We start from the raw sequence: 27634 nt of genomic DNA, 5'->3' as shown, positions 1-27634 counted from the left end.
TTAAACCCGTATTTGACCAACAGAAACCCCGACACGAGGTTCTTTCTTATCTCCGGTACATGAAGTGCATCAACAAGTGTTACTTCCAAACCCGATGTCATCTTCACTACTATATTTCATGTGCCCATCACCTCAGATGTAGCGGAGTTCCCAATGTATAGTTTTTTCCCGGTCGATGGAGTGTATGTGGAGAACATTCTCTTGTTGGAGCATATGTGTCGAGTTGCTCTAGTATTAACCCACCACTCGTTGGGGTTTTCCACCAAATTTGCTTCCAAAATAACTGCAGATAAATCAAGTTCAGAAAAATCAAATGGTACCGACATTTTTTGAACTACGTTGGCTTGAGTATTTCCCTTCTTTGGCTTCCTGCAATCCTTAGCCATGTGATTCGGTTTTCCACAATTATAACAAGTGCTTTTGAACTTCATCTTATTTGGTGGTTGTTGGACTTGTTGTGGTTGCTCTCAAACTTCATTTTCTTCCCTTTGAAACTCGATTCAAGAATGTTCACTCTTGCTGTCATTTTACTTGCCTTGGCTTCGGTGCTCTTGTTGTCCTCTTCTATCATCAATCTCACAATGAGATCCTCCAATCCCATCTTCTTCCTTTTGTGCTTCAAATAATTCTTGAAATCCTTCCACAACGGAGGGGGCTTCTTGATCAAAGCTGCAACTTAGAAAGACTCGCTTAGACTCATTCCTTCTGCATGAATCTCGTACAAGAGAAGTTGTAATTCTTGCACTTGACTCATCACGGATTTTGAGTCTACTATCTTGTAGTCCAAAAATCTCCCAACAATAAACTTCTTCAAACATGCATCTTCCGCCATGTATTTCTTATCAAGCATATCACAAAGTTCCTTGGCGGCCTTGAGTTGACATACACATTGTACAATGCATTGTCAAGTCCATTGAGAATGTAGTTCTTGCACAGAAAATCACTTTGGTTCCATGCATCCAAAGCGACCCTCTTGTTGGTGTCTGTGTCGTCTTCAGCAATGGTGGGACGAGGATCCTCCTTCAAAAACCTTGACAAACTCAAGGTTGTGAGATAAAAAATCATCTTTTGTAGCCATCTTTTGAAATCTGCACCAGAAAACTTTTCTGGTTTCTCTCCTGGTGCAACGGTTGCATGTTGTGTTGTAGATGATGATGCCATTGAGATTCTTCTTGCAAGTGATTGAAAATCCAAAAAATATTCTTAAGATTGTTGTTTATGGATTGAAATTTGATAGGAAAAGCAAGAAGAAAACAATGAAAATGGCTTGTAGAGGCAAGTGTTGAACACTTTCTCCTTAAAAAGAATTTGTCCCTCACAATGTGCTAAAAGTTTGTGGCAATCTTCTCCCAAGATACAACTACAACTCTTCGATAATGAGCACTCAAATATCCAAGTTTTATAACAAGGAAATGAATGAAACTCTCTCTTGTTGAAGAAGGAAGAAGAACAATATGCAAATGAATTATGTGTATATGTGTTTTTTATTTTCAATAAATCAATCATTTAATGTTTTTCATGTGAAAAGACATGATCTTTCATTCATAGTGGTGTCCCTTGGCCATTGTAACTAACCACAAGTATCAAACAATGCCAAGGAAATGAAAAAATACCAGAAAAACAGAAGGGACGCGTGCAGGTGCCCGCGCGCGTGCGTGCCTGCCGAGCGCTCTCTAGTAAATCAGGTATGAGCTGGGTTGAATCCTTTGACTTTACCATGATGTCATCCACGTACATTTCGACATTCCTTCCCACCTGCTCAGAAAAGACTTTATCCATCAACCGTTGATACGTGGCTCCGGTATTTTTGAGTCCGAAGGGTATGACCACGTAACAAAAATTTCCTTCAGAGGTGATGAAATTCACTTTTTCTTGGTCTTCCACAGCTAGGGGGATTTGATAGTACCCCTGATAAGCATCCAACATGCACAGATATTGATGTCCAGCTGTGGAGTCTACCAAATGGTCTATCCGGGGCAAATGATAACAATCTTTAGGACATGCCTTGTTGAGGTCTTTGAAGTCCACACACATACTCCACTTCCCTGAACTCTTTGAGATTAGGACGACATTCGATAGCCAAGTAGGAATTGCACTTCTTGAATGTGCTCAGCCTCAAGCAATTCACCTATCTCTTTTCGTATAACCATATCTTTCTCAGGTCTGAAGTGTCTTTTCTTTTGTTTTATCAGGTGGACATTCGGCAAGATGTTCAACCAATGCTCTGCCACACCCGGGGTCGTCCCGGTGAGCTCTTGAGCTGACCAAGCGAACATGCTGAGATTGACCCGTAAGCAAGTAATGAGTTCCTCCCTAACCCTTGGGTCAAGGTTACGGGCTATTCTGAGCATCTTATTTTCGGGTCCCAGCGCTATGACCTCCGGCTCTTCATCCATCACCTCCTGAACCTCCCTCATCACCACGGGCAACCCGCTCATTCCCCTTCTGATCATATTAACCTCCACATGTTCCCTCTTTCTCTCTTCTTTTACCATTCCTTCATAACACCGACGTGCAACTTTCTGGTCCCCGCACAGGACTCCAACCCCCTTACCCACAGGAAAATTCAGCTTCTGATGATATGTTGATGCTACCGCTCTGAAATCTTTTAGGGCTGGTCGCCCCAGAATTCCATTGTATGCTGATGGGGTGTCCACCACGGTGAATGTTGTCATTTTTGTTACTCGACGAGGCTCATGTCCCAAAGATAGAGGAAGGACAATTTGACCTAATAGCAGAATGACATGTCCTGCAAACCCATAAAGAGGAGTAGAGATCGGCTCAAACTCAAATCCTTCCACCTTCATCTGGTCCAGAGTGCTCTTGAACAAGATATTCACATAGCTTCCATTATCAATAAATAAATGTAGTGACCCGTTCCAGAATCACCTACTAATCAAGAACTAAGCATGCAATTAACCTAATTAACAATAATCAGAGATAACAGCGGAAAAAGTCAACAAAATAATGGTTATACAACCCAATCGAAGTCTAGAATAGTACTGAAAACTAAACCAACCAGATACTCACTGTCCTCCTCCTGCTCTTCCCGAGCTGTCCAACCTGAGGCCTGCCCCGTGGGAATGGGGTGTCCAAGAATAAACAAAACCGAGGACGTGAGCGATAAGAACGCCCAGTACAAAAGTATGAGTATACAAACCTATATGAAATGCACATGCTATGATATGATACCAGGGTAGTCAAGAAACAGGAATCACAAAGGATCTCAAAATGCTCAGTCTAGAGGCGCCAAGTGGATAGTGCCGCGCGGTCCAACCTCTGGGTCACTGCATCCACTACAAGACAGACGTGGACCTAAAATGTCCCGGACCACCGAAGCCCTCCCGACCCGTCGGCCACTGTGTACTCTCGGTGTCCATGCGTCCACAAGACAGGGCTGAGCGGCCCCAAGATATAGCTTATCTCGAAAGAGATACAGCTCAACAGTAAAGGCTATCTCGAAGAAGATACGGCTCAACATGAAATGCAACGTGCAGTAATAAACGTGACATAATAGCATGCATCATATGACATATATCAATGCACCACATAATCATGCAACACATATAAGAATGTATACTCAACCAGGATATCTCGGATAGTACTTTCGTACCTCTATCACAGCAAGCCTAGCCTTACGCAACACCGCTAATCAGGTCTAGCACAAGCCTTCGCATCAAAAGCATACTCAATCAATACTACCATGCTCAACTAGCAAAACCAGTACTCCCTAGTACTACCAAAGGTTTAGGGTTTACCTTCGTCCGTCGACAGCCCTTTGATGTCGATTGCCTCGTAACTCAGACGTCGCTACGCTACCACTCCTGGCAGCTCCTGGCTATCGCTCGACCAACAACTACCCTAGAACCTTCCAAATCTCTCACTAAAGACTCAATCTCAAGAAATGGCAATACCAAAATGAGGAATTCGAGCACTATTTATAGGCCATGTTCGGATCCTCCGAACAACACTTCGGAACGTCCGAACGCTACGTGTCCATTGGCTCTTGACAGCTCATGATCGGATCCTCCGATCATACACTTCGGACCGTCCGAACATGCACGTGTCCAGCTGCTCTTGACACCTCATGATCGGATCCATCGAACCCACTTCGGACCTTCCGAACTCTTCGGTGCTTCCGAACCATCTTCGGTCCGTCCGATCATGACTATGTCAAAATTACACATTAAACCTTCGTAATCACCATTACTCCGTAAATTACCCAATTTGGAATTCGGGCTACTACATTCTCCCCCCCTTAAAAAGATTTCGTCCTCGAAATCAGGCTTAGAGGATGAACAAAACGAAAATAACAACATCGTTACCCTCAAAATCTAAAGGACAACCCATCACTAGACGCTTCGCTAACACCGAATGACCCATCGGAGTAGAAACGGAAAGAATGACGTCTACGATCGTCCTGGTCACCCCAACGACCTACACTCCCCTGACTACTCTCATCACCAAAGTGGTCAGCCATCGCTACAAGATAGAATAGGAAAAATGGTAAAATGGTCAACGGAAATCCCAAAACAGAATCTATATCCCAAAATCATACGCATGCTCTGATACCATAAATGTAGTGACCCGTTCCAGAATCACCTACTAATCAAGAACTAAGCATGCAATTAACCTAATTAACAATAATCAGAGATAACAGCGGAAAAAGTCAACAAAATAATGGTTATACAACCCAATCGAAGTCTAGAATAGTACTGAAAACTAAACCAACCAGATACTCACTGTCCTCCTCCTGCTCTTCCCGAGCTGTCCAACCTGAGGCCTGCCCCGTGGGAATGGGGTGTCCAAGAATAAACAAAACCGAGGACGTGAGCGATAAGAACGCCCAGTACAAAAGTATGAGTATACAAACCTATATGAAATGCACATGCTATGATATGATACCAGGGTAGTCAAGAAACAGGAATCACAAAGGATCTCAAAATGCTCAGTCTAGAGGCGCCAAGTGGATAGTGCCGCGCGGTCCAACCTCTGGGTCACTGCATCCACTACAAGACAGACGTGGACCTAAAATGTCCCGGACCACCGAAGCCCTCCCGACCCGTCGGCCACTGTGTACTCTCGGTGTCCATGCGTCCACAAGACAGGGCTGAGCGGCCCCAAGATATAGCTTATCTCGAAAGAGATACAGCTCAACAGTAAAGGCTATCTCGAAGAAGATACGGCTCAACATGAAATGCAACGTGCAGTAATAAACGTGACATAATAGCATGCATCATATGACATATATCAATGCACCACATAATCATGCAACACATATAAGAATGTATACTCAACAGGATATCTCGGATAGTACTTTCGTACCTCTATCACAGCAAGCCTAGCCTTACGCAACACCGCTAATCAGGTCTAGCACAAGCCTTCGCATCAAAAGCATACTCAATCAATACTACCATGCTCAACTAGCAAAACCAGTACTCCCTAGTACTACCAAAGGTTTAGGGTTTACCTTCGTCCGTCGACAGCCCTTTGATGTCGATTGCCTCGTAACTCAGACGTCGCTACGCTACCACTCCTGGCAGCTCCTGGCTATCGCTCGACCAACAACTACCCTAGAACCTTCCAAATCTCTCACTAAAGACTCAATCTCAAGAAATGGCAATACCAAAATGAGGAATTCGAGCACTATTTATAGGCCATGTTCGGATCCTCCGAACAACACTTCGGAACGTCCGAACGCTACGTGTCCATTGGCTCTTGACAGCTCATGATCGGATCCTCCGATCATACACTTCGGACCGTCCGAACATGCACGTGTCCAGCTGCTCTTGACACCTCATGATCGGATCCATCGAACCCACTTCGGACCTTCCGAACTCTTCGGTGCTTCCGAACCATCTTCGGTCCGTCCGATCATGACTCTGTCAAAATTACACATTAAACCTTCGTAATCACCATTACTCCGTTAATTACCCAATTTGGAATTCGGGCTACTACAATATTTGTGACACATCGTAATTGGCAACGATGTCCGTCACCACCAAGGCATCGTTATGTTGAGCCACAACGCCTCGGAGGTCCTCCGACCCAAAACTGATGACAGGATCCTATAGTAGGTCTGCACCCCTAGATATTTCAAAGTTTTCCAACCTCCTTCCATGCGTTTTCCGAGTTCGCCCAGAATCTCCATCAGTAGCACCCCCAAGATCATATGAATAATTCATCTCATATGGTGGTTATCATCATTCGTTTCTCTCTTGGTTCAACGGGCTCCCGAGAGACATCCTGACCTCGACCTCGACCTCCCCTCCTCAGCTCGTCAACCCTCTGGTTTATCCACGGAGGGCCTCGACCTCGCCTAGCTGACGGTCGAGATCTCTGTTCACTCCCGGATGAGGATCCTTCTTGCCTGCCTAGCGGCGGAAACCTAGCACTGCTTTTCACCCTCTGCGAATTTTCTCCCCTGATTCCCTCACCTCCATAACCTAATCCTGATTCTTATTCAGAGGAACATGTGATGAGAATTGTCCTCAATTTCTAGTTATATCATCCTCCCTTTCACATGCACATCTCTTCCTTCCTCCTCGCTCCACTCCCTCAACTCTTCCTCCCCCAGGACGCTGCTCCAACCTCTTGTATCGCTGAGCGTCCTCTAGATTCACATACTTTTTCGCCCGAGCTAACAGATCATTGTAGCTCGACGGAGGTTTCTTGACCAGCGATTTGAAAAACTCTCCTCCCCTCAATCCTTGTGTGAAGGCGTTTATCATGATGTCAGGGGTGGTCGCTGGTATTTCCATCGCTGCACTGTTGAAACGCTGGACAAATTATCGCAAAGCTTCAGCCTCTTGTTGTTTCATCACGAATAGTCTCAAATAATTTTTCCGATGCCTCTTACTGCTAGCAAATCGGTGCAAGAAAGCTGTAGAAAAATCCTCAAAAGACTGTATGGAATTGGGCTGCAAGGTATTAAATCATTGTTGAGCTGACCTCACCAGCGTGCCCAGAAACACCCTGCATCTGACCCCATCCGAGTACTGATGTAACAGGGCCGCATTCTCAACTTCCCCTAGTGTTCTTCGGGGTTAGTATGTCCGTCATACTCTCCCACGTTTGACTATCGAAAATTTAGAAGAAGCCCTTCTACCAAGATGGCTAGTCAAAAAGGACTCCCTCTCTTGGGTACCGGTGCTCTGCTCCCCACCTGCTGTCTCAACATCCCGATTTCCTTCCACATCTCCATATTCCCTTTGCTTGGGAGGGGCTATGTCTCTTCTGATGGGCTGTTCCTGTCTCGTCTCGAGACGCGGCTGTTTCTACCTCGCCTCAGCATGAGATTGTTTGGGTCCCCACTGAGGACGCGATGATGCCGAGTTAACTCTTCTGCTCCCCCTCCTGTCTACCATCTCTTCGTCTCAACTCAAGTTTCCCATAGACGGCGTCAAGTGATACTCACTGGAAATTTAAGGTCCGATTCCAAAAGGTGTCACTAGTCCAGACGCAGGTGTCAGAATTGTCCCGAGCCTGAAATCACGAATAAGACCGTTAGAAGGGGGCCATGAGAGTGTCCTGGCGTAGCCTCTCCGACGCTCAAATTAGAGACCGAGGATAAAAATGGAGAGCAGCTAAGGGTGCTGCTGAAAAACAATATAGTGAATGAATTATCATATGCTCAAAGCTGGTATTTATAGGAGAATATTTGGACCCTTGATGGGCCTGTCTTCCATTTGAGCTATGAATGGACCAGAGGTAGTGGGCTCATATATGGGATATCAGGGTGAAGCCCGATTCAATGCCTGAAAAGATTTCCAAGTAACGCAATCCAATATCTCAATCTTTTACTCTCCAACTCAATACACCAATCCAAAGAAACAAACCACATTTCCCTAACAGTACTCTATTACTCAAAAAAAAAAAATGTTTTTACTGTATGAATGAGTGTATGCTACGTAGGGAGATTTATTCTTGGATTTTTTTTTTACGAGATGATCGGTTGATCATCTCACTTTAAAATAAAATAATAAATGTGGTGTTCATCAATATTTTTTAATTTTAAAGTAAGAAGATTGGCCGATCATTTTATACAAATACTCCGAGAGTACTAAAACTCTTGGTGTAACATACACTCACCCGTGTACAGACAAACTCTAAAATTTGTAAAATTAATTAAGGGAAATTTTGGCGCTTTACAACCAATTTAAATTTTAATTAGAAATAATAAAATTTTATGAAATTTAAAATTTAAAACCCCTTGAAATTCAATATCTCCAACTGTTACATAGAAACGGGCTAGAAATAAAACGGATGTTGTTAAATTTATTTTAAAATAAACGTACGATTCGTAAGTCAAAGGAATATTTTATTTATTTCTAAATTCATGCATGAGATTGATTAAATGTAAATGATTCCCAAAATTATGTACAAAATAAAAATAATTTTTAGTACCGTTACGTACATTAATTACACAAAAACTCTCGAGAAAAGTTATCACGAATCAATTTTGTAACATATATATTTTATTGTGGTTATTAATGAAAAATTATTACTTTTAATGCCAAAAATATTATTTTTGATTATAAATATGGACAGTATTAACTCATCACGTACACGAATAAAGATATGTGAGATTTTCTCACAAGAGACATACCCAATTAATTATTACTAGTGATCTAAATTTATTTTGTGGCTTGAGCAGTTGTCCCATTGAATCTAGCATTCATGCAAATTTCATCCATGTCGCCAACTAATAGAACTTTTTTTTTTTGACAAGAAACTTGTAATCTTTATTGATGATGATCCCACATTACAAGTTGGTCCACCCATAGGGGAGAATTCCCATTCGAATGGTGCATGGGAATAAATTGCAAATTTAGATAAAAAAAATGAGCCACCTCATTGGCCGATCTCCTAACATGCAATAATGTAGCATTAGAAAAATCAAGACACGAACATCGGATCTCTTGAGCACAAAATCTGACGTAACTCAAATCACTTGTTGGTGACGTGACTGCTTGCACGGCCAGAAGTGAATCAGAGCAGATACAAATATCGTGGAATCCTTTCTCTTTAGCAAGACGTAAGCCTTCTCTTATCGCAAACAATTCTCCCATGACGACTGTGTCCGGTTTAGGAATAGCAAGTCCAAACGCGATCACCAAAGTACCATCATTGCCTCGAATCAATCCACCCAGCCCACAGACGTTGGCTGCTGTATTGAAGCTCGCATCCACGTCAATTCTTACTGTTCCTTCTAGCGGGGGTTGCCATGTCTCCTGCGAGGTAGTCGCTGAATGGTGTTGGTTAATTGAGAGGTCTCGGACCGCCGCTCGATAGTCATCCAGCAAGACTGAAGCATTAGTACGAGGCGGTTGTAGCTCTTGTTTCTCCTGATCATGTAAGAACGTACACCTGGCACTCCATATCAGCCATGCTTGACACATAAATTCCTCACAGTCAGCCTTACTCAAGTGATTCATCACCCAGAAACATATGTCTTGGATAGCACTGCACCCAGTCCGCTTCAAGTTTGTCCAAGCGGGGTTTCTTTTCCAGAAACCTCTCACCATCGGACAGGATATAATTGCATGGCTAGTGGAATCCTCTTGATGCAAAGTGGACACCACCCGGAGACTGGCACATGATGCCTCCTCAGATTTTGTTGGCAGGGATGATATTATGGAAAACCCTCCAAAAAACACGAATCTTCGGGGGAGTAGACAAGGACCAAATGAATCTCCACCAGTTTTCCATTGTCGAGGCATCCGATTGGTGTTAGGAGGGTTGTGAAGGCCGATCCCGATTAATAGTTTTTTATTTTTAATATAATATTGTTCCCACCTTTTTGTTAAAATTTCAAATTATCTAGGTTGTGCTTCGGTGGACTGATATATGTTTCATATTCATGATCAAATCCATTGATCTCAATTTTCTCGACAAATTCCTGTATTTTGATTGGATGAATAAATTTCAGGAGCACACATAAATTCGGTTATTTGAAATTTATTACTCGAATCCGTTCCTAAATCAAATTTCTCAAAAATTAATTATATCCACAAGATATTAAATTCTTTCTCTACAAATCCCTCTATCCAAACACAACCTCAAACCACATTATGTAAATTTATATAGAAATTGCTAAAAGTTTTGTCCATGTGTATAATTATAAATAGATTAACTAACTAAATTATGTGGACTTATTTTGATTCCTTCGTTGGCGTAATACAGACTATGATTGACTGAAAATCGATCCAAACCATACGATTTGGTTTTGTCTTACAGTTTGGTTCAATTTGTAATCAACCATATGATAGTTCATAGACTATATTTGCTGTATTGAATCGAGTAAAAAACTATTCAAGTATTAAGCTTATATATCATTTATTATTGCAAAGCCATCGTTTGGTAAGATCATACTATCTTTGAATATTAGAATTCATCATATCATGCTACAACCTAACAAATTTGATACAAACTTATGTGAAACGGTATCACGGATCGTATTTTGTGAGACATATCTTTTATTTGGATCATCCATAAAAAAATATTATTTTTTATGCTAAAAGTATTATTTTTTATTGTGAATATCTGTATGATTGACTCGTCTCACAGATAAAGATTCGTGAGATCATCTCACAAAAGACCTATTCAACAAAACCTATTCAACAAATTTTGTAATAAAATAGTTATATCATCTTTATATTTCAATTGTTGTCTCATAATCCATCGTTTCATCCGACAAGTCAAGTGGGTTTTTGAAATTATACTGAAGTATACATGATAAACAGTAAGCTAATATTTTTCTCGAAATTTTTTGGAATTGATCCTGAATTTTAAGTATACTGTATATATATATACGATCTCTACTAATTTTTAACCTAAGTGAGGTGTATTCAATTCAGAGTTTTGATGACTTTTAATTACTTTTTTAAATGATAGACTTTTATGGATTTGATAAATTTTTATTGACTTTTATGGAATCTCACAGATTTATAAACAGATTTATGTGGATTTATGTAGACTTTTTTGCAAGATTTTTATAGACTTTTGTAGATTTTTTTTATAGAATTTTATAAATTTTGTACTTAACTATAACATGTGCTTTTTTATTAATTTCTTTGAACCAATAATTAATTGACATATATAACATATTCAATTTGAAATTATTTTTAATATTTATATTAATAAATAAATTTACTTATTTAAAAGTTAAAAGTCTTGATTGAATACCTCTAGATTTTTAAACTCTACAAAAGTCGTTAAAAGTCAATAAATTTCCCACGTTGAATACACCCCCCTAAAGCCTAAGGTACAACTACAAATTGTAAAAAATTGTATTTGGTTTACCCCAAAGATTTGAATGGATTTTAAAACTTCTAACTCTCTCTCTGTCGCTTCACATCACACATCTATATATCTTCTCTCCTTTCATCTATTTCTATTACTCTCTCAAATTTTCGAAGTGTATATCTATATATATTTTCATCTTTCTTTTTCAAATTTTTCATTTTTTGGCTGATTGTTCATTTAATAATTTTTTATTTTAATAACACAGAGAAATTTTGAATTATAGAATTGATTTTGTGATTTTTAATTTATGATTTATACAAATTAATGTAATATTCAATAATAATAAAAGATGATCAAAAAAATGTTGTTTAATTCTTAATAATTGAATAGTTTCGTAACAACAATGATTTTTTAAATTCATTTTCGTATTTTTAATTAATATGTAAGCTATGATATTTTTATATAAAATTATATTCACACAATAATAAATAATATTATTTTTACATTTATATTATCAATTTAAAAATAAGATTACATGTTAATCAATTGATGTATTTTAAAAAATTTACAAACATGCATATAAACTCACATATATATACATGTAAAGATTAAACGATTTAACTTTTAAATAAGTAAATTTATTTATTAATATAAATATTAAAAATAATTTCAAATTGAATATGTTATATATGTCAATTAATTATTGGTTCAAAGAAATTAATAAAAAAACACATGCTATAGTTAAGCACAAAATTTATAAAATTCTATAAAAAAAAAAAATCTACAAAAGTCTATAAAAATCTTGCAAAAAAGTCTACATAAATCCACATAAATCTGTTTATAAATTTGTGAGATTCCATAAAAGTCAATAAAAATTTATCAAATCCATAAAAGTCTATCATTTAAAAAAGTCATTAAAAGTCATCAAAACTCTGAATTGAATACACCCCACTTAATGTTTGTATGTCAATGAATTCCATGGAGTTATTAAAAGTCCATGGAAAATTTGAATACATGTAGACTTTTATAGAGTTTATAAAAGTCAATGTTGAATACCACTTGACTTTTTAAAACTCCATGAAAGTCTATTTTGAATACCACAAGACTTCTATAGAGTATGCAAAAGTCTTGATTGAATACCTCTAGATTTTTAAACTCTACAAAAGTCGTTAAAAGTCGATAAATTTCCCACGTTGAATACACCCCCTAAGATTGCACACGCCGAGCATTTTAACCATCCATATATCAAATAACGTGTTTCAATTAATCACATTTTAAAATGAATATATATATCCACGAGTAATGGAAGCGCAAATGAAAAAAACCACACATTCAAACTTCAATACAACTTTTCTAGAAAATAAAAGTTTCATCTCTTAAAATTAATTTTACGGTCTGAAATTGAAGAAATTGGTAATTATGGTGGATGGATGAGCAACAGTAGAATTACAAAAGATAAAGCCCAAAGAAAAAGGGCAGAATGACAGACAGAGAAAGAAAAGGGAGCGGGAGCAAATGTGGAATTGTGTTACTTGTGTGACCTGCGGAGACGGCATCTAGAACAAGTTGATCATGTATATAACTCGGAATCGAGAACATCCTTCCGACGGCTCAACCTTACATATTCATCCTCATAATCCTTGCTACTACTGCAAGTTATGCCAGTTAAAGCATTCTTAACTAGTATAGATTTCACCAATGACATCACCTGAATGCCTAAATCAGGCCATGACACGCACAAAGTCCCTGGGATCTTCTTCAACTGACATCGACCCAACAGAGCAGCAGCCAAGCCATCCACCACACTTCCTGATGGGTAGTAATCTAAACCTTTTATTAGAGATGAATCTCCCGCCTCAGAATTTTTCCTTTCCAATGATGTTTCCAACTTGAAGGCACATGCCTCATCGAATGAAAGCTTACCTCGGAAATTAGGGCTTTTGATAGAATCTAAAATCAAAACTCTCTGAGGTATGATCTTTTCACCGATGATCAACTTTGCTACTGTGTGAGATCTCTCTGAAGAAACAGAAAACTGAACCAAGACGATCATAATCAACTTATCATCATCATTGAGGGCATATATGCTACATGATTTGTCTTTAAGTGAGGGTTCAAGAGAGTTTCCAGTGCAAGGGATCTCAGGGAGAACAAGTGTGCCAATAAGAGTTTTGGAGGACAGGTGGTATAAAAAGTGAATGGATGGGGAAGATTTGGCGATTATTAGGAGTGAAGGAGAATAGCTACTCTTGGAATCGGCAGATGAGAATACCAGAAACGGAGTTGGCAATGGAGGTGGCGGTGGTGTGAAGTTGTTGAGATCTTCCAACAAAAATCTCGATGGTGGTGGGCTATCTGTTATCACATCATCCATCTCTTCTATCGAATCCTGCAACCAAGATATCATTTAGTTTGACATAAGCAAGTTTTATGGTGTAAGCATTTGAGAAACGGTCATATGCCAAAATTAGCTCAGGTGCAAAGGAACTGAGCAAAGGAACCATCAAGTTTTCAGAATCAGAGCCGCAGTATAAAATCAAATCATTCAAGGTACAACTAGAAATAAGTGAATAATAAGTTGTAGCAAGAATAAATTGAAGTGCTTTACCTACGTAATCTAGTTTTCAATCAAAATATTCATGAAAAAACTAAAATAATCCAAGCAAAATCATCTTATTGGTCGCTAAAGGTGTAATATTATCAAAAGTACAGTATTAAGGAGTAACATCACAATAACATTTTTCAAACAGTTTGAAATTCTGGAACATTTGAATCAATGTATACAGTTTACATAATATTTTGACATATGCCAAATTCATAAAGTAAATGTAAACTGATATAAAAATTGTGTAAGTTTACGATTCCACTCAGCATCTGTTTTTGATATAATTAATAGATGCTGAAAACTTTAGTTATTACAGCCAAACAACTTCGATACAAACTTCAACTCAGATAAGATTTTTCCTTAATTATGTTAAACCATAGAGCCTAAAGGAGTGACTACTTTTTATAACATTGTATTTATAAGAGAGATATGCAATATAAAATAGATATGTTTACAGGAAAGCTTTCTCAAGATTGTAATATTGGCAAAATTGCATCAGTAGGTAATAACTAAGAGTCTATGGAACATTCGGAGGAAAACAAACACATGGAAAACAAATAAGAAAGAAAAACAATCGAATTTAGCATATTCAAACAAAATAACCAACATCTCTTCATAATTTTACACTTGATAAAAAGTCAGAACATGTTGATTGAATTAGTAAAAAGCTGAAGCTAATTATCACAGCTTCAAACAAAGTAAGGTTTAGAATTTGGTCAACAAAATAGCAATACCAATACACCTACAATTGGTATTTTGCAAACAAGAAACCCCAAACAAAAGCATATTAGTTCTCCTTAATGCAAAATCACGTTTTTGAGCTGAGACATCATAAATTACTCAAAAATTGTTCTAAATAAAACAATTTGGCCTCATATACTGAAACAGGTAAACATATGCGACGTTCCAATAATTTCAAATCATGCAACTAATTGTCAACACTACTTAGAGGAAGAATTAGAAGAAAACAAAAATAAAAGAGCTGAGACTGCATCTCTTAGACATAACAAAAAATATGTAGAGTTAAATAGAGATCAAAAGAAAAGGAAAAAGAGCGCGACTAGCTACCAAAGAAAGAGCGAAGAAGTTATCCGAATGTCAATTAACTGGCGGCCCAGCGGCGGTCCTGTCTGGTTGAGCGGTCGGATCTACGGCGGAGAGGGCAGGCGGCGCGGATGATAGAAACAGGATCCCCAATATGAAACAAAAATCATGTATCTTTGCTACAAAAGCTTTTGTGGCAAGTTACTCGAAAATACTAAATCTTTTTTAGACAGTTTTACAACCTATTCATATTATATTCTTATTGTTTCATTCGAAAGTTAATTATTATAATATAAAAAACACATAAACTCATATAAAACCGTCTCACGGTTTAATTTTGTGATATGAATCTTCGATTTGATTCGATCCGTAAAAAGTATTAATTTTTAGGTTGAAAATGTTATTTTTCATTACAAATATAGATTGAATTGACATATATCATAGACATAAATCTATAAAATTTAATCATAAGATAAATATTGCTAACCAGACAATATAACAAAATCAACTAAATTAAAATATTTCAATTTGAAAACAAATGGAACATTCAATTATACTTTTTAAGAATATATAATATTGACTTTTTTAAGTTGAAATCGAATTCAATTTTAAAATTTAATATATGTAATTATGTAACAATGTTTTTATAATCGAATCGATCTTTTCTTTAAAAACTATTAAATCGGTCTGACTAGTTCCAGCGAATGATGAGACCAGAAAATTATGTATATATTATACACACATATATGGACAAATTATTTAAAAAAATAATATATAAAACTTTTAAAATCAAACAACGAATTTTATTTTTAAAAACAATAATTTTTAAAATTTTCATACCGAAAAGGCAAAAATTTCATATCATACCAAATATTGTGTAAAATAAATTCAGTTGGAAACTTATTCTTCAATTAAAACTTCAGAATTTCTCATGTAAAAAAAAAAAGACAATAAAACATAATCAATAATTATTTATTATAATAGTTTTATTATATTTATAATTTTACTCATCCATTTTTTTTTTAATTCAAAAGGCCAATGTCAAGGCCCATACTATAATAATATGTTGGCCCAAACTAGAAAAAAACAGCCTACCACCAATATGGAAGAACCTTACGGAGGATCAAGGATTAAAGCATTTTGATGAAACTAAAGTTATTTAATATTTTTCTCGATGATAAAATTCATATTTTGTGGATAAATGACACATAATATTTTGTTCTATCTATATATGGAAATATTATTTTAGTATTTTATTTATAATAAACATTTTTTAAAATTTAAAATTAATTACAAGCTGTTGGATGCAAGAATTGTTCATACTGAGTAGAACAATCGAAACATGTCGTTTTTGCTGCTGTGTAGTTTAAAAGATTTGAGCTGTACCGTTATCAGTCGTTATAAATTTTGGTAAAGCGTCAAGCACTCAACCTTACAATTGGTATCAAAGAAAATGTCACTGGTTCGATTCTCATTGATTGTATCCATGCAATTATCAAGAGAAAGATTGTTGGATGCAATAATTGTTCTTGATGAGTAGAGCAATCGAAATGTGATATCTATAATATTGTGTAGTTTGAAAAATTGTATTTACATCGTTACTACGTACTATAGTTTTTCATAATTTTTTCAAGAAAAATATAGTGGAGGCTGGAGTATCATTTTTACCACAGGAAATCTGATATGAGCCATGCCACCCAAAGAATTGAAAAGTGCCTCTAGGAAGGTGCATTTATTGGAAATCAATTCTCACAGAGTTAGGTGTAACATTACTAGTTCCTCAATGTGAGTTAAACATACTGTGAACATTCTTTCTCTTTTCTTTTTCTTTTTTTCCTTTTTTCCTAAAATAAAAATAGTAAGAAATAATTTTAAAAAATACTAAGTCAGAATAATTTTTTTTATTATTATTATCTCAGAGATATCTCAGTTTGATTTATATATATATTTCTAAGTAATTACTAGGACAAAGTAAAATATTTTAATGTATATTTCATATATTCAAAATATAGTTAAGAATAGATAAATATTCTAGAACTTTTGAGAATTGGAGAAGTAGGAATGTGAGAGATAATATATATATATATATATATATATATATATATATATATATATATATATATATATATATATATATATATATATAGGGTTGTTACCCTACACCCCTTGGGTGCAGGGTAACATGGGCGCGCTGGCGCTGTGCTGGCGCCAATGTGGATGCAACGAAACAACGTTTAGCGACGGTTTTTACGAATCCGTCGTCAATAGCGACGGATTTTAACATACCGTCGCTAAATGTCTAATTTTTTTAAAAAAAAAACCGGACAGAGGGGCGTTCACAAAATCGATTCTCGCGTCCAACCTACCGCCCCACAACACAGAAAAGTTTGAGAGAAACACAACACAGAAAAGTGAGGTTCAACTGAAGGCAAATCTGGAGATCTCGTGCAAGGTTTTTCCGTGCGCCTCAAATTCGAAGTTAACTCGATATAAAATAGTTTGTTATTTTACACATATATAATATAAAAATTCATTGAAAAAGTACAATTAAAAAAATTTATATATATTTCCAACACATTCACGCACAAATTCTACCGGGAGTGAGAAATTTTCCGACAACATCGAGTTACCTTCGGATTTGAGCCGCACAGAAAAACCTTGCACGAGATCTCCAGATTTGCCTTCAGTTGAACCTCACTTTTCTGTGTTGTGTTTCTCTCAAACTTTTCTGGGGCGGTAGGTTGGACGGGAGGATCGATTTTGTGAACGCCCCTCTGTCCACCTCTGTCCGGTTTTTTTTAAAAAAATTAGACATTTAGCGACGGTTTGTTATATTCCGTCGCTAGTTGCGACGGATTATTCAAAATCGTCGCTAAACGTTGTTTCGTTGCATCCACATTGGCGCCAGCTGTGCAAGCGTCCATGTTACCCTACACTCAAGGGGTGCAGGGTAACAACCCTCATATATTATTATTATATATATATATATATATATATATATATATATATATATATATATATATATATATATATATATATATATATATATATATATTTCTGGAAGTCGGCCAACTTTATGAGCCCGAGAAGGCAGTTCCAATCAACACATTTAACACACCATCTACTTCTTGATAACAAATTGAACACCACTTACTTATTTTTTAAAATGTTTTCATATCATCGTATGTTATATGATAAGAAAATAATCGAAACGTGACATTTATGTTGATGTATTGTATAAAAAATCTGAGTTACACCGTTATGACTAGTTATAGTTTTTGATAAAGCGACAATCATTCTATCTCACAATCATTCCGTCGTTGGCTTGATTGATAATTCAACTATTATTTGAAAAAAAAAAAAATAGAGTAAATCGATTTATTTTGAAGAAAATAGCAATTATCCATAGCATCCTCCTGGATTTGATGAATTCGAAGAAGTCTGGTAGCAAGAATATCATGGTTAGTCTATGATAGTATAGGACAAAATATGATATAAAATAAAAAAGGCACAAACTTTTACGTGAATATATAATCTGCTGAAAAATGCATTGATCAACTATACGAGTTGGAAGATGATATTGACGATGAAAACTTATTTGTAAAGGCAATTAAGTCATTCCTTGACCCAACATGGCCATCCCTTTTATGAAGATGGCTCGAAGACATAAATTAGCTTGGATTAGGAATTTTTCGATTGGCAAAAATTTGTGTGAGACGGTCTCACGGGTCGTATTCGTGAGACGAATCTCTTATTTGGATCATCCATGGAAAAATATTATTTTTTATGCTAAGAGTATTACTTTTTACTGTGAATATGAGTAGAGTTGACCCGTCTCACATATTAAGATTCGTTAGACGATCTCACATGAAACTCACTATTTTCGATTTTATTGTAGCTTATTAAGTTACGATCTTGTTTGTGTTGTCAGATTTGTAGACTTGTTATGTTGTTCTTCGTTGGGTTTTTAATTAAAATTTGGACATATTTGATATATTGCTCCTGGTTTGTTGAATTTTTATTTAAATTTGGATATTTGTGCTGATACATGGTTGTATGATTTTCATGTTTGTCAATGTTAATTGTTTTGAACTAAATTTGTAGGTAAAATATATTGTGGATTGTTCACACTTAGGTATATAAAAACAAAAAATGATAAGGTTTTTTAAAATAACACTTTTATGAAAATGTTTTTAAATTAATTATCCAAACGAGCCCTTGTCACTCGCAAGTTTTAGTAAAGTCTAATTGTTGGCCAACTCAGAGGGGATATTAATTAATATAATTAATTAACACGTAGGCATTGGGAGTAGACTTTCACATTGCACAGTAATGACTAATGACACTGATCTTGAAACTCGCAGTTTGCCATAAAACCAGACAGCTACCCATTTCCATCCTTTTATCATTATACCTAGTTTGGGTCAATGTAAATACAGAAAAGACTAATTCAATTTAATCAAAATATATTTGTACTTTTTTATATTATTATTATTCTATATTGGTTGATAAATATTTATTGTTATAAAATCTATATACATACATACTCTCGATCCAAAGTTGTTTTTCCAGAACAATTCAAAATTTGACATCTACTAGCTAACTATATCCGGTCCCAGCATTCGCGGAACATTTGTGGAATGTTCGAAGAACTCGCCTAGAGAACGATGGATTTCGAATTTTTTGTAAGAGATGTTTTATTTTCAATATACAAAAGTGATGCGATCCGATTGAATTGAGTGAGTTGGATCCGGACAATCCATCGAATCTGATAAGAATCTTGTTAAGGGAAAAAGGAGCAAGAAAATATATATCGAGGTGAAGATATATCTGTAGGTTATGGCTGTAGCCGTGTCCTGCAAACAAGAAGATGAACTCGTGAATGAGTACTGGAAGGATGTCCGGCGTGACCACTCCGATATTTAAGTTAGCAGGTCAAGATGACGAAAATGGCTATGTTATCCGTGTGTATGAGCGTACGTGAATATGTGAATATGCGAATCCTTTGAATGCAAAACAAACCTGCTATTTATAAGAAGGAAATCAATGATTACCTTGTTTTCAGTATCCACTTAATAATTAGGACAAGATGGCTGTCCATACCCTACTTCTGACACGCCAAACCACTGTGATTCTGACTGTAATGATTGTCAAATATAAAGTATCTCATACTGGTACTCGAGTGAGGTGATACTTTCGAGGTAGTCTAGGTAGAAAGCCACCACCCGAAAACTTGTATGAAAGCTCGTGCTTCTGGTAACCTGGGGTAAAGATTTATCGGGCATTCAACTGCCCGACTTCTTATAAGCTCCTCCTGCAAACTTATCTTAATTTGAACTATCCATTTAATATCCCGAGTCATCTATAGTCCGGACTCTCCCGGTATCACCAAAAAGCTTGAAACATTCTTTTTGACGAAGAAAAGCACCACATGAGCTCATACTTATCAATCTAATCCCAACAAGTTAAGGACCATGGCATACGTGCACACGCAATGCATTTAACTGTAATAAGTAATAAAGGGACTTTATTGTCTTCAAGTTTTTGAACCAAAAAACTCGCACATTTAATTCAGAAGCCTTTGGGTTTTTGGCCGATGTGTCAGAAATCTTGCACAGTTGCACGTGAAGCTGTTTTTATATATAAAATAAGAGTCAGCAAAGCATTTAAGTGTCAACATCCTCCAAGCAAGGCCTAGCTGCCATAATCAATATCGGCCATAAAGCAAAGATCCGACTCGAGCTAATCCAAGAAATTTAGTTAGCTGACCATTATTCTATATTTCAAGAAAAATTTTGATATGAAATTTGAATTTTCGGAACAATCCCATGTACACTTCATAACTAGTTGTGGTCTACATGTAAGCATTCCATCTGATACCCCCGTAAGAGCCCGGGTCATGGATGACCCGGAATATCAAATGGATTCCCAAATTCGAGTAAGTCTGCAGGTGGATTCTTCTGGAGCCGGGCAGGTGGAAGCCCATGCTCTGCTCTCCGGGCAGTCATAGGCTCGGGCTCTTGTATAAATCTCTTGTATAAGGCATTCTACCCGGGCACCTCGATTATAGTGTCGCATTCAAGTGGTTCAGAAGATAAGATCTTGTCTCGAGAAGCGCGCCCGACATAATCCTATTGATGTGATACGATGGGAAAATAGGACAGCTTGACAGGAAGTCAACATCAAATGCTATGAGTGGTAGGTGTACACGCAAATCGAGGTCATTATTACTTCTCCTACTATAAATACCAGGTTCTCTCTTTACATATAGGGGGATTCATTTTTACACCAATCACACAGCCATCACTTGGCTACATTGGTTTCTTGCTTGAGTACCCTGCTGACTTAAGCATCGGAGTGGCCACGCCGGACACCCCTCCGGCGCCCATTCACGAGTTCATTTCATTGTGTGCAGGTGACAGCCGAAGCCATCTACTTTGCTCATCTTCCTGAAATAAATTATTGATTCGATCCGGTGGAGCACCCGACCCAGCTCACCCATTTCACCAGGATCGCATCATTGGCGCCGTCTGTGGGAACTTGAGCTCAAGACGTAGATATGGTTTCCATTCGAAGCAAGTCCGACCTTGCTCAGCACCACAGTAAGCCCAACTCTGCTTGGCAAACATAGAAGTCCGACCAGCTCGGCATTCAGATCTTATATGTGAATTTTATATGAGCTCGAAGCTCAGCAGTTGTTCCGGGCTGACGAGGAAGAGCAAATAATCCAAATTCTCATATTACACAAGCTTGATCGTGACATTTGGTTGCAAGGTTTCATATATCTCGAAACTGGGTCTTGCTTGCTTGATTCTACATCACGATTTCTCCCATCTTTGCTATCGGGCCTCTTGGCTATCAGGCCTCTACATCTCTGTAAAAAGGGCTAAATGAAAGGAGAGTTTTATGGGTACTCTTGTCGATCGGCAGGTTGGAGCTTCTCTACTTCTCAACCTTGGGAATTTATCAAGTTTATCGGAAAAGACTCATTACTACCTTCATCTATGGATGTCGTAGCAGGGAAGATTTAAAACTTTGTTCTTTATATATCTTAATATTACATTTGTTTTTCGCCTTATATTTAACTTATCAATATGCTTAAGGATGTTCAATGCTTGCAAACTTGCTATATTTTTTGGGTTGTTAACATCGGGCTCGGGATGCGCTACATATCTTCCTACATGCCTTGTCTACGGTTATAACTCATGTCCTTTTATTATTGGGCACTTTAGCTCGAGATGAAACTTCGACTTCCAGCTCCGTGCAGCGCCTCAGTGCATTTTGCTATCCTCGGTGATTATTCTATTTAATTGACAGTGGCTTACTCTACTGATCATTATCGATTATTGATAATCTATTAGCAACAACTGCTTGGTTTTCTCGATTTTGAATGCATCGGACCTCTAACTTCGCGGTCCATGATGGGGTCTGGTATGTCAACTGACTTGTGGTAGATTTTAATACAATCAACGGAGGAAATTTCAGCTAGCGCTTCTTTGGGATCCATTAATTGCATCAACAACCACTCTACATGGCTTCCATAGCTCCCCCCATTGAGTTGCGACACACACAATTGGCATTAGCCGAGAAACATGGTTATATCATCTTTATTTCTTGGATATCTCGGTATTAGCTCAACATCTTAGGTGCTCCTTCGTTCCCAGTTCGTTACTGCTGATTTTGGTGCAATTTCACGAAGATAAGTTGCATCCCTTTTATCTAATTAATAAAATCGAGTGTTATGCGTATTTATCAATTATGCTCAGTCATAATTTTTAACTGAAAGTGTTTAAGATATATCATAACTAGCCTTTCTTTATGCTTGGGATTTTATCGGTATGAGAGCTGGAATGTTTGGTGATGGATTTCTTATATCGGGCCATGTGATTACATTGGATTCCTACTCCTTGGTATGTTGGCTTGGATATTTCTACAGCTCGAACATACAATCTAGCAGTAAATCCCACTCTGTTTGGAAAAACTACAAGTCTGACCAGCTCGGCACTCAGATATTATATGTGGATTTTATATGGGGTCAAAGCTCAGCAGCTATTCTGGATTGGCGTGGAAGAGCATTTGCAATGCACTCAGTAGCATACGGCTGTGAGAAGCAGAATATCTTAAGTCCGGGAGATACGAGGCCCCGGCACATTCTCTTAAGTCCGGGAGATACGAGGCCCCGGCACATTCTCTTAAGTCCGGGAGATACGAGGCCCCGGCACATTCTCTTAAGTCTCGGAGGTACGAAGGCCAGGGCTCCGCACTCTGGTTATCTATTAAGTCCAGGGATCCGTAACCTGGCTCGGGGATCCGTACCTCGACCATTTATGAAGACCAGGGCTCCGCACCCTGGTTATCTATTAAGTCCAGGGATCCGTACCCTGGCTCGGGGCTCCGTACCTCGACCTTTTATGAAGACCAGGGCTCCGCACCCTGGTTATCTATTAAGTCCAGGGATCCGTACCCTGGCTCGGGGCTCCGTACCTCGACCATTTATGAAGGCCAGGGCTCCGCACTCTGGTTATCTATTAAGTCCAGGGATCCGTACCCTGGCTCGGGGCTCCGTACCTCGACCATTTATGAAGACCAGGGCTCCGCACTCTGGTTATCTATTAAGTCCAGGGATCCGTACCCTGGCTCGGGGCTCCGTACCTCGACCATTTATAAAGGCAGGGGCTCCGCACCCTAGTTATCTATTAAGTCCAGGGATCCGTAACCTGGCTCGGGGCTCCGTACCTCGACCATTTATGAAGGCCAGGGCTCCGCACTCTGGTTATCTATTAAGTCCAGGGATCCGTACCCTGGCTCGGGGCTCCGTACCTCGACCATTTATGAAGACCAGGGCTCCGCACCCTGTTATCTATTAAGTTCAGGGTTCTCAAACCTGGCTCCGGGTTCCGCACCTCGACCATTCCAAGTCCCGGGACCTGCTCCCCGGCCCAGGGCTCCGCACCCTGGTTATCTACTAAGTCCAGGGATCCGTACCCTGGCTCGGGGCTCCGTACCTCGACCATTTATGAAGGCAGGGGCTCCGCACCCTAGTTATCTATTAAGTCCAGGGATCCGTAACCTGGCTCGGGGCTCCGTACCTCGACCATTTATGAAGGCCAGGGCTCCGCACTCTGGTTATCTATTAAGTCCAGGGATCCGTAACCTGGCTCGGGGCTTCGTACCTCGACCATTTATGAAGGCCAGGGCTCCGCACTCTGGTTATCTATTAAGTCCCGGGACCTGCTCCCCGGCCCAAGGCTCCGCACCTTGGTTATTGATAAGCCCAGGGCACTACACCCTGGCTCGGGGCTCCGCACCTCGACCATTCCAAGTCCCGGGACCTGCTCCCCGGCCCAAGGCTCCGCACCTTGGTTATTGATAAGCCCAGGGCACTACACCCTGGCTCGGGGCTCCGCACCTCGACCATTCCAAGTCCCGGGCTCCGTACCCTAGTTATCCAGTAAGTCCGAGAGACAAAAGGCCTCGACATCTTATCTCAAGTCCATGAGGCACGATACTCCGGCATTTCTTCTCATTTTTAGGAGACATGAAGCCCCCGATGCTTTTATAGAACAAGATTGATTATCTCTTTGGGAATCCAAGCATGACTGATCGGGACAGCGAGTATGACTCTAGCCCGACTATTTAAGGGATGTGTGATGATACCCCCGTAAGAGCCCGGGTCATGGATGACCCGGAATATCAAATGGATTCCCAAATTCGAGTAAGTCTGCAGGTGGATTCTTCTGGAGCCGGGCAGGTGGAAGCCCATGCTCTGCTCTCCGGGCAGTCATAGGCTCGGGCTCTTGTAAATCTCTTGTATAAGGCATTCTACCCGGGCACCTCGATTACAGTGTCGCATTCAAGTGGTTCAGAAGATAAGATCTTGTCTCGAGAAGCGCGCCCGACATAATCCTATTGATGTGATACGATGGGAAAATAGGACAGCTTGACAGGAAGTCAACATCAAATGCTATGAGTGGTAGGTGTACACGCAAATCGAGGTCATTATTACTTCTCCTACTATAAATACCAGGTTCTCTCTTTACATATAGGGGGATTCATTTTTACACCAATCACACAGCCATCACTTGGCTACATTGGTTTCTTGCTTGAGTACCCTGCTGACTTAAGCATCGGAGTGGCCACGCCGGACACCCCTCCGACGCCCATTCACGAGTTCATTTCATTGTGTGCAGGTGACAGCCGAAGCCATCTACTTTGCTCATCTTCCTGAAATAAATTATTGATTCGATCCGGTGGAGCACCCGACCCAGCTCACCCATTTCACCAGGATCGCATCACCATCTAATAGGTCATGGAAGGTACGGCGAAGAAAGAGACGTCGGTTCGCTCGTTATAGATTAGATTAAGACACATACTATTTTAGCTTTCGAAATCAAGTTAATCATATCTTAATCTCATATCGGTGTCATGAGTGATTTTGGGCAGATACATGTTGAAGAGGCTATACTATTTTGAGGTATGTCCTAATGATTTTGATTTATGTGTTAGTTTACTCCTAACTGCAACCCAAGAAGCTGTAAAATAAAATATCTATCTAGAGGAATGTTGTCCCCATGGTGTGCAAGAAGTTCCAAAAATTGTCTCAAAGTGGAGCCTAACTCAAAGTTAAAGTCGATATCTAAACTTGAAAAGAGGAAAGACAAATCATCAGACAAGGAAAATTTAAAGGGGCCTCTCGTGTCTAATTCCAGACACATAAAAAGACAGTAGATGGAAATTTAGTGGGGAACTATGGCAAAATACAAACAAGGCAAATGTGCAATCAAACCAACAGCTATCCCTTTTGGAGGCAGCATTTTCTATCAACAAAAAAAAGAATCTATTTGGCAAAAAGACTACCATCCAAGAATGTGATAATAGATGCAAAAGGGGCAAAACGACATCGATAACATAATTGTGTGAAAAGAAAATAGTAACAGTTTCGTTTCGTCGTCTTCGTATCTTGTTCGATCAACTGTTAGTCAAATGTGGAGATTTTGTTTATGCTCAAACAGAGAACTTAGTGAGTTGCATTATATCAATCAATGTAAATGGTCTACGAAGTGACCAAATTTCTTCAAGATTTTACATCCCAGTAAAAGGATAAATCCTGTCTTTATGAAGGCAGTGACATGAGACACATTGAGAAGATTGCACATAAGGTATTTTGTTACAATAATGGCCATATATGTAACTTACTCACCTAGATCATTCAATTTAACCACATGCAAGAAGCCAAAAACACAGTTGGATTCACTGCAAAATTCACATGAAAGGCTGCCCTCGGCTGATGACAAGACAGAGAATTAAAGTTCTTCATATTAAGAGTGTACTGGAGAGAGTCATTTCAAGCTATTTGAAATCATTGGTCTTATACATTCTTAACCATTTGTAGAGTGGGCCTTATCTGTATCCCCATTAGAGAAGCAGCTTTATATTTATGAAGAAGACAGGAGAGTAAGTAAAGAATGGGTTTTTTCTGAACTTTAATTATCTATGAATCGTGTTGGCCTCCCGTAGGTCCCATTTAGTCTTTCGAACGATCCAACAATCGATCAAAGCAAAAAAAATAACATAAAGAATAGGGAGATTTTCATGTGCTAGGCGACTAAAGTATCTTCAACTTTTAAAGGGCTCAAAAAAATCTGATTACAAGCGAGTTTTAGTTCCCCTATAAAGTGCAGTGCCTTCTGTAATAAAGGCCAGAGAAGTTATTGGGCAAAGACAGCTAAGCAGTACTTTCTGTGAAGACTTCTATGCATGTAATTAGAGCCAAGTAGGTATAGTGTATTTGCTTGCATCTATTCAAGAAGATTGCAGATTGCCCAATAACAAATTAAATCGGTACTCTCCAAAAGGGTACAGCCTTTCTTGGATAAAAGAGTTGTAAATTGCTATTTTTGTACCACTTTCGACAATGGATTCTTCAAAAATCCATGAAGAAACTGAAGAATGTAGCAGCAATGAATCGGGTTGGACGATGTATATCGCATCACCAGACCGAGAACTCGATTACGATGATTATGAAGATGAAGAGGAGTATAGCAACGGTGGACAAACATACACAAAAGATCCCAAAAAAGACGCTCATGAGGATGTCGATAGCGATGACTCGATGGCTTCTGATGCATCCTCTGGCCCAAGTTATCAAGGCCATTTATGCGAAAATGTCGACAGAATTCACGGTTCGGGTCATGCAGGGAGCAAAAGAGGAAACAAACAAGTTGACAAGAAGCATCAACAGCAGGAGAGGAAGAAACAGGTTGAGCAGAAAAAGGAAGCAAAAGACAAGGATGGGAACAAGAAAAGAAGTGCTGCAAAATCAAAGAACAAGTAGCATCCTTTTTTCCCCAGTGAGGAATATGCACAAGCTGGTATATGCATCCACTTTGTAGTTTTCGATTCCCTGTGTTGTGAAATATATCAAGTATCAAAACAGCTTGTGCTAACTGTGGCTTTTGAGTTCTGTAAAATCTTCACTTGTAAAGATGCAAAAAACTCACTTTTGCGGCACTATGCTGAATTTATCCAATTTTTACACATTAAGGTTAGTTTTCTGTCATAATAGATTCGGCATATACTTTCTTTTTAAACACAATGAACAAGACTCGTAGATAGTAAACAAAAACATATATTCGTGAACAAAATTGGTAACTTGGAATTTATACAATGTCCTTCCTTGTTTACTATGTTTAAATGCATACTATTCATCACTCATCAGTACAGTGAAATTAAGCAACT

The 27634-nt window shown here is 38.5% G+C and overlaps 4 protein-coding genes across 4 annotated transcripts; 1 reads left to right on the top strand and 3 right to left on the bottom strand.

Annotated features, from left to right (window-relative positions):
• Window positions 1-2060: 2060 nt before the first annotated feature.
• Window positions 2061-2807, bottom strand: LOC140835471 (uncharacterized). Its single transcript, XM_073200964.1, has one exon. The coding sequence runs from the start codon at window positions 2805-2807 to the stop codon at window positions 2061-2063; it is 747 nt and encodes a 248-aa protein (XP_073057065.1).
• A 5937-nt stretch (window positions 2808-8744) lies between these two features.
• Window positions 8745-9722, bottom strand: LOC140835469 (uncharacterized). The gene has a single exon (XM_073200963.1). It carries the CDS (start codon window positions 9720-9722, stop codon window positions 8745-8747), a length of 978 nt encoding a protein of 325 aa, XP_073057064.1.
• Window positions 9723-12562: 2840 nt separating this feature from the next.
• On the bottom strand, window positions 12563-15093 carry LOC140834221 (uncharacterized). The gene is made up of 2 exons (XM_073198958.1): window positions 14921-15093; window positions 12563-13636 (listed from the first exon to the last, which is right to left on the bottom strand). The coding sequence occupies exon 2, from the start codon at window positions 13619-13621 to the stop codon at window positions 12818-12820; it is 804 nt and encodes a 267-aa protein (XP_073055059.1). The 5' UTR covers window positions 13622-13636; window positions 14921-15093; the 3' UTR covers window positions 12563-12817.
• Window positions 15094-26600: 11507 nt separating this feature from the next.
• LOC140833462 (uncharacterized) lies at window positions 26601-27405 on the top strand. The gene has a single exon (XM_073197796.1). It carries the CDS (start codon window positions 26811-26813, stop codon window positions 27228-27230), a length of 420 nt encoding a protein of 139 aa, XP_073053897.1. The 5' UTR covers window positions 26601-26810; the 3' UTR covers window positions 27231-27405.
• Window positions 27406-27634: the final 229 nt, after the last annotated feature.

Source organism: Primulina eburnea, chromosome 6, assembly GCF_022965805.1.
Source record: "Primulina eburnea isolate SZY01 chromosome 6, ASM2296580v1, whole genome shotgun sequence".
In the NCBI taxonomy this organism is placed as follows: domain Eukaryota; kingdom Viridiplantae; phylum Streptophyta; class Magnoliopsida; order Lamiales; family Gesneriaceae; genus Primulina; species Primulina eburnea.
The sequence above is the reverse complement of the archived record's forward strand: the minus strand, read 5'-3'. Positions and strand labels throughout refer to the sequence as shown.

Excerpts from the sequence above, each read along its gene's own strand:
- LOC140835469 (XM_073200963.1), bottom strand. The coding sequence starts at position 9,722 with ATGCCTCGACAATGGAAAACTGGTGGAGATTCATTTGGTCCTTGTCTA.
- LOC140833462 (XM_073197796.1), top strand. The coding sequence starts at position 26,811 with ATGGATTCTTCAAAAATCCATGAAGAAACTGAAGAATGTAGCAGCAAT.
- LOC140834221 (XM_073198958.1), bottom strand. The coding sequence starts at position 13,621 with ATGGATGATGTGATAACAGATAGCCCACCACCATCGAGATTTTTGTTG.
- LOC140835471 (XM_073200964.1), bottom strand. The coding sequence starts at position 2,807 with ATGAAGGTGGAAGGATTTGAGTTTGAGCCGATCTCTACTCCTCTTTAT.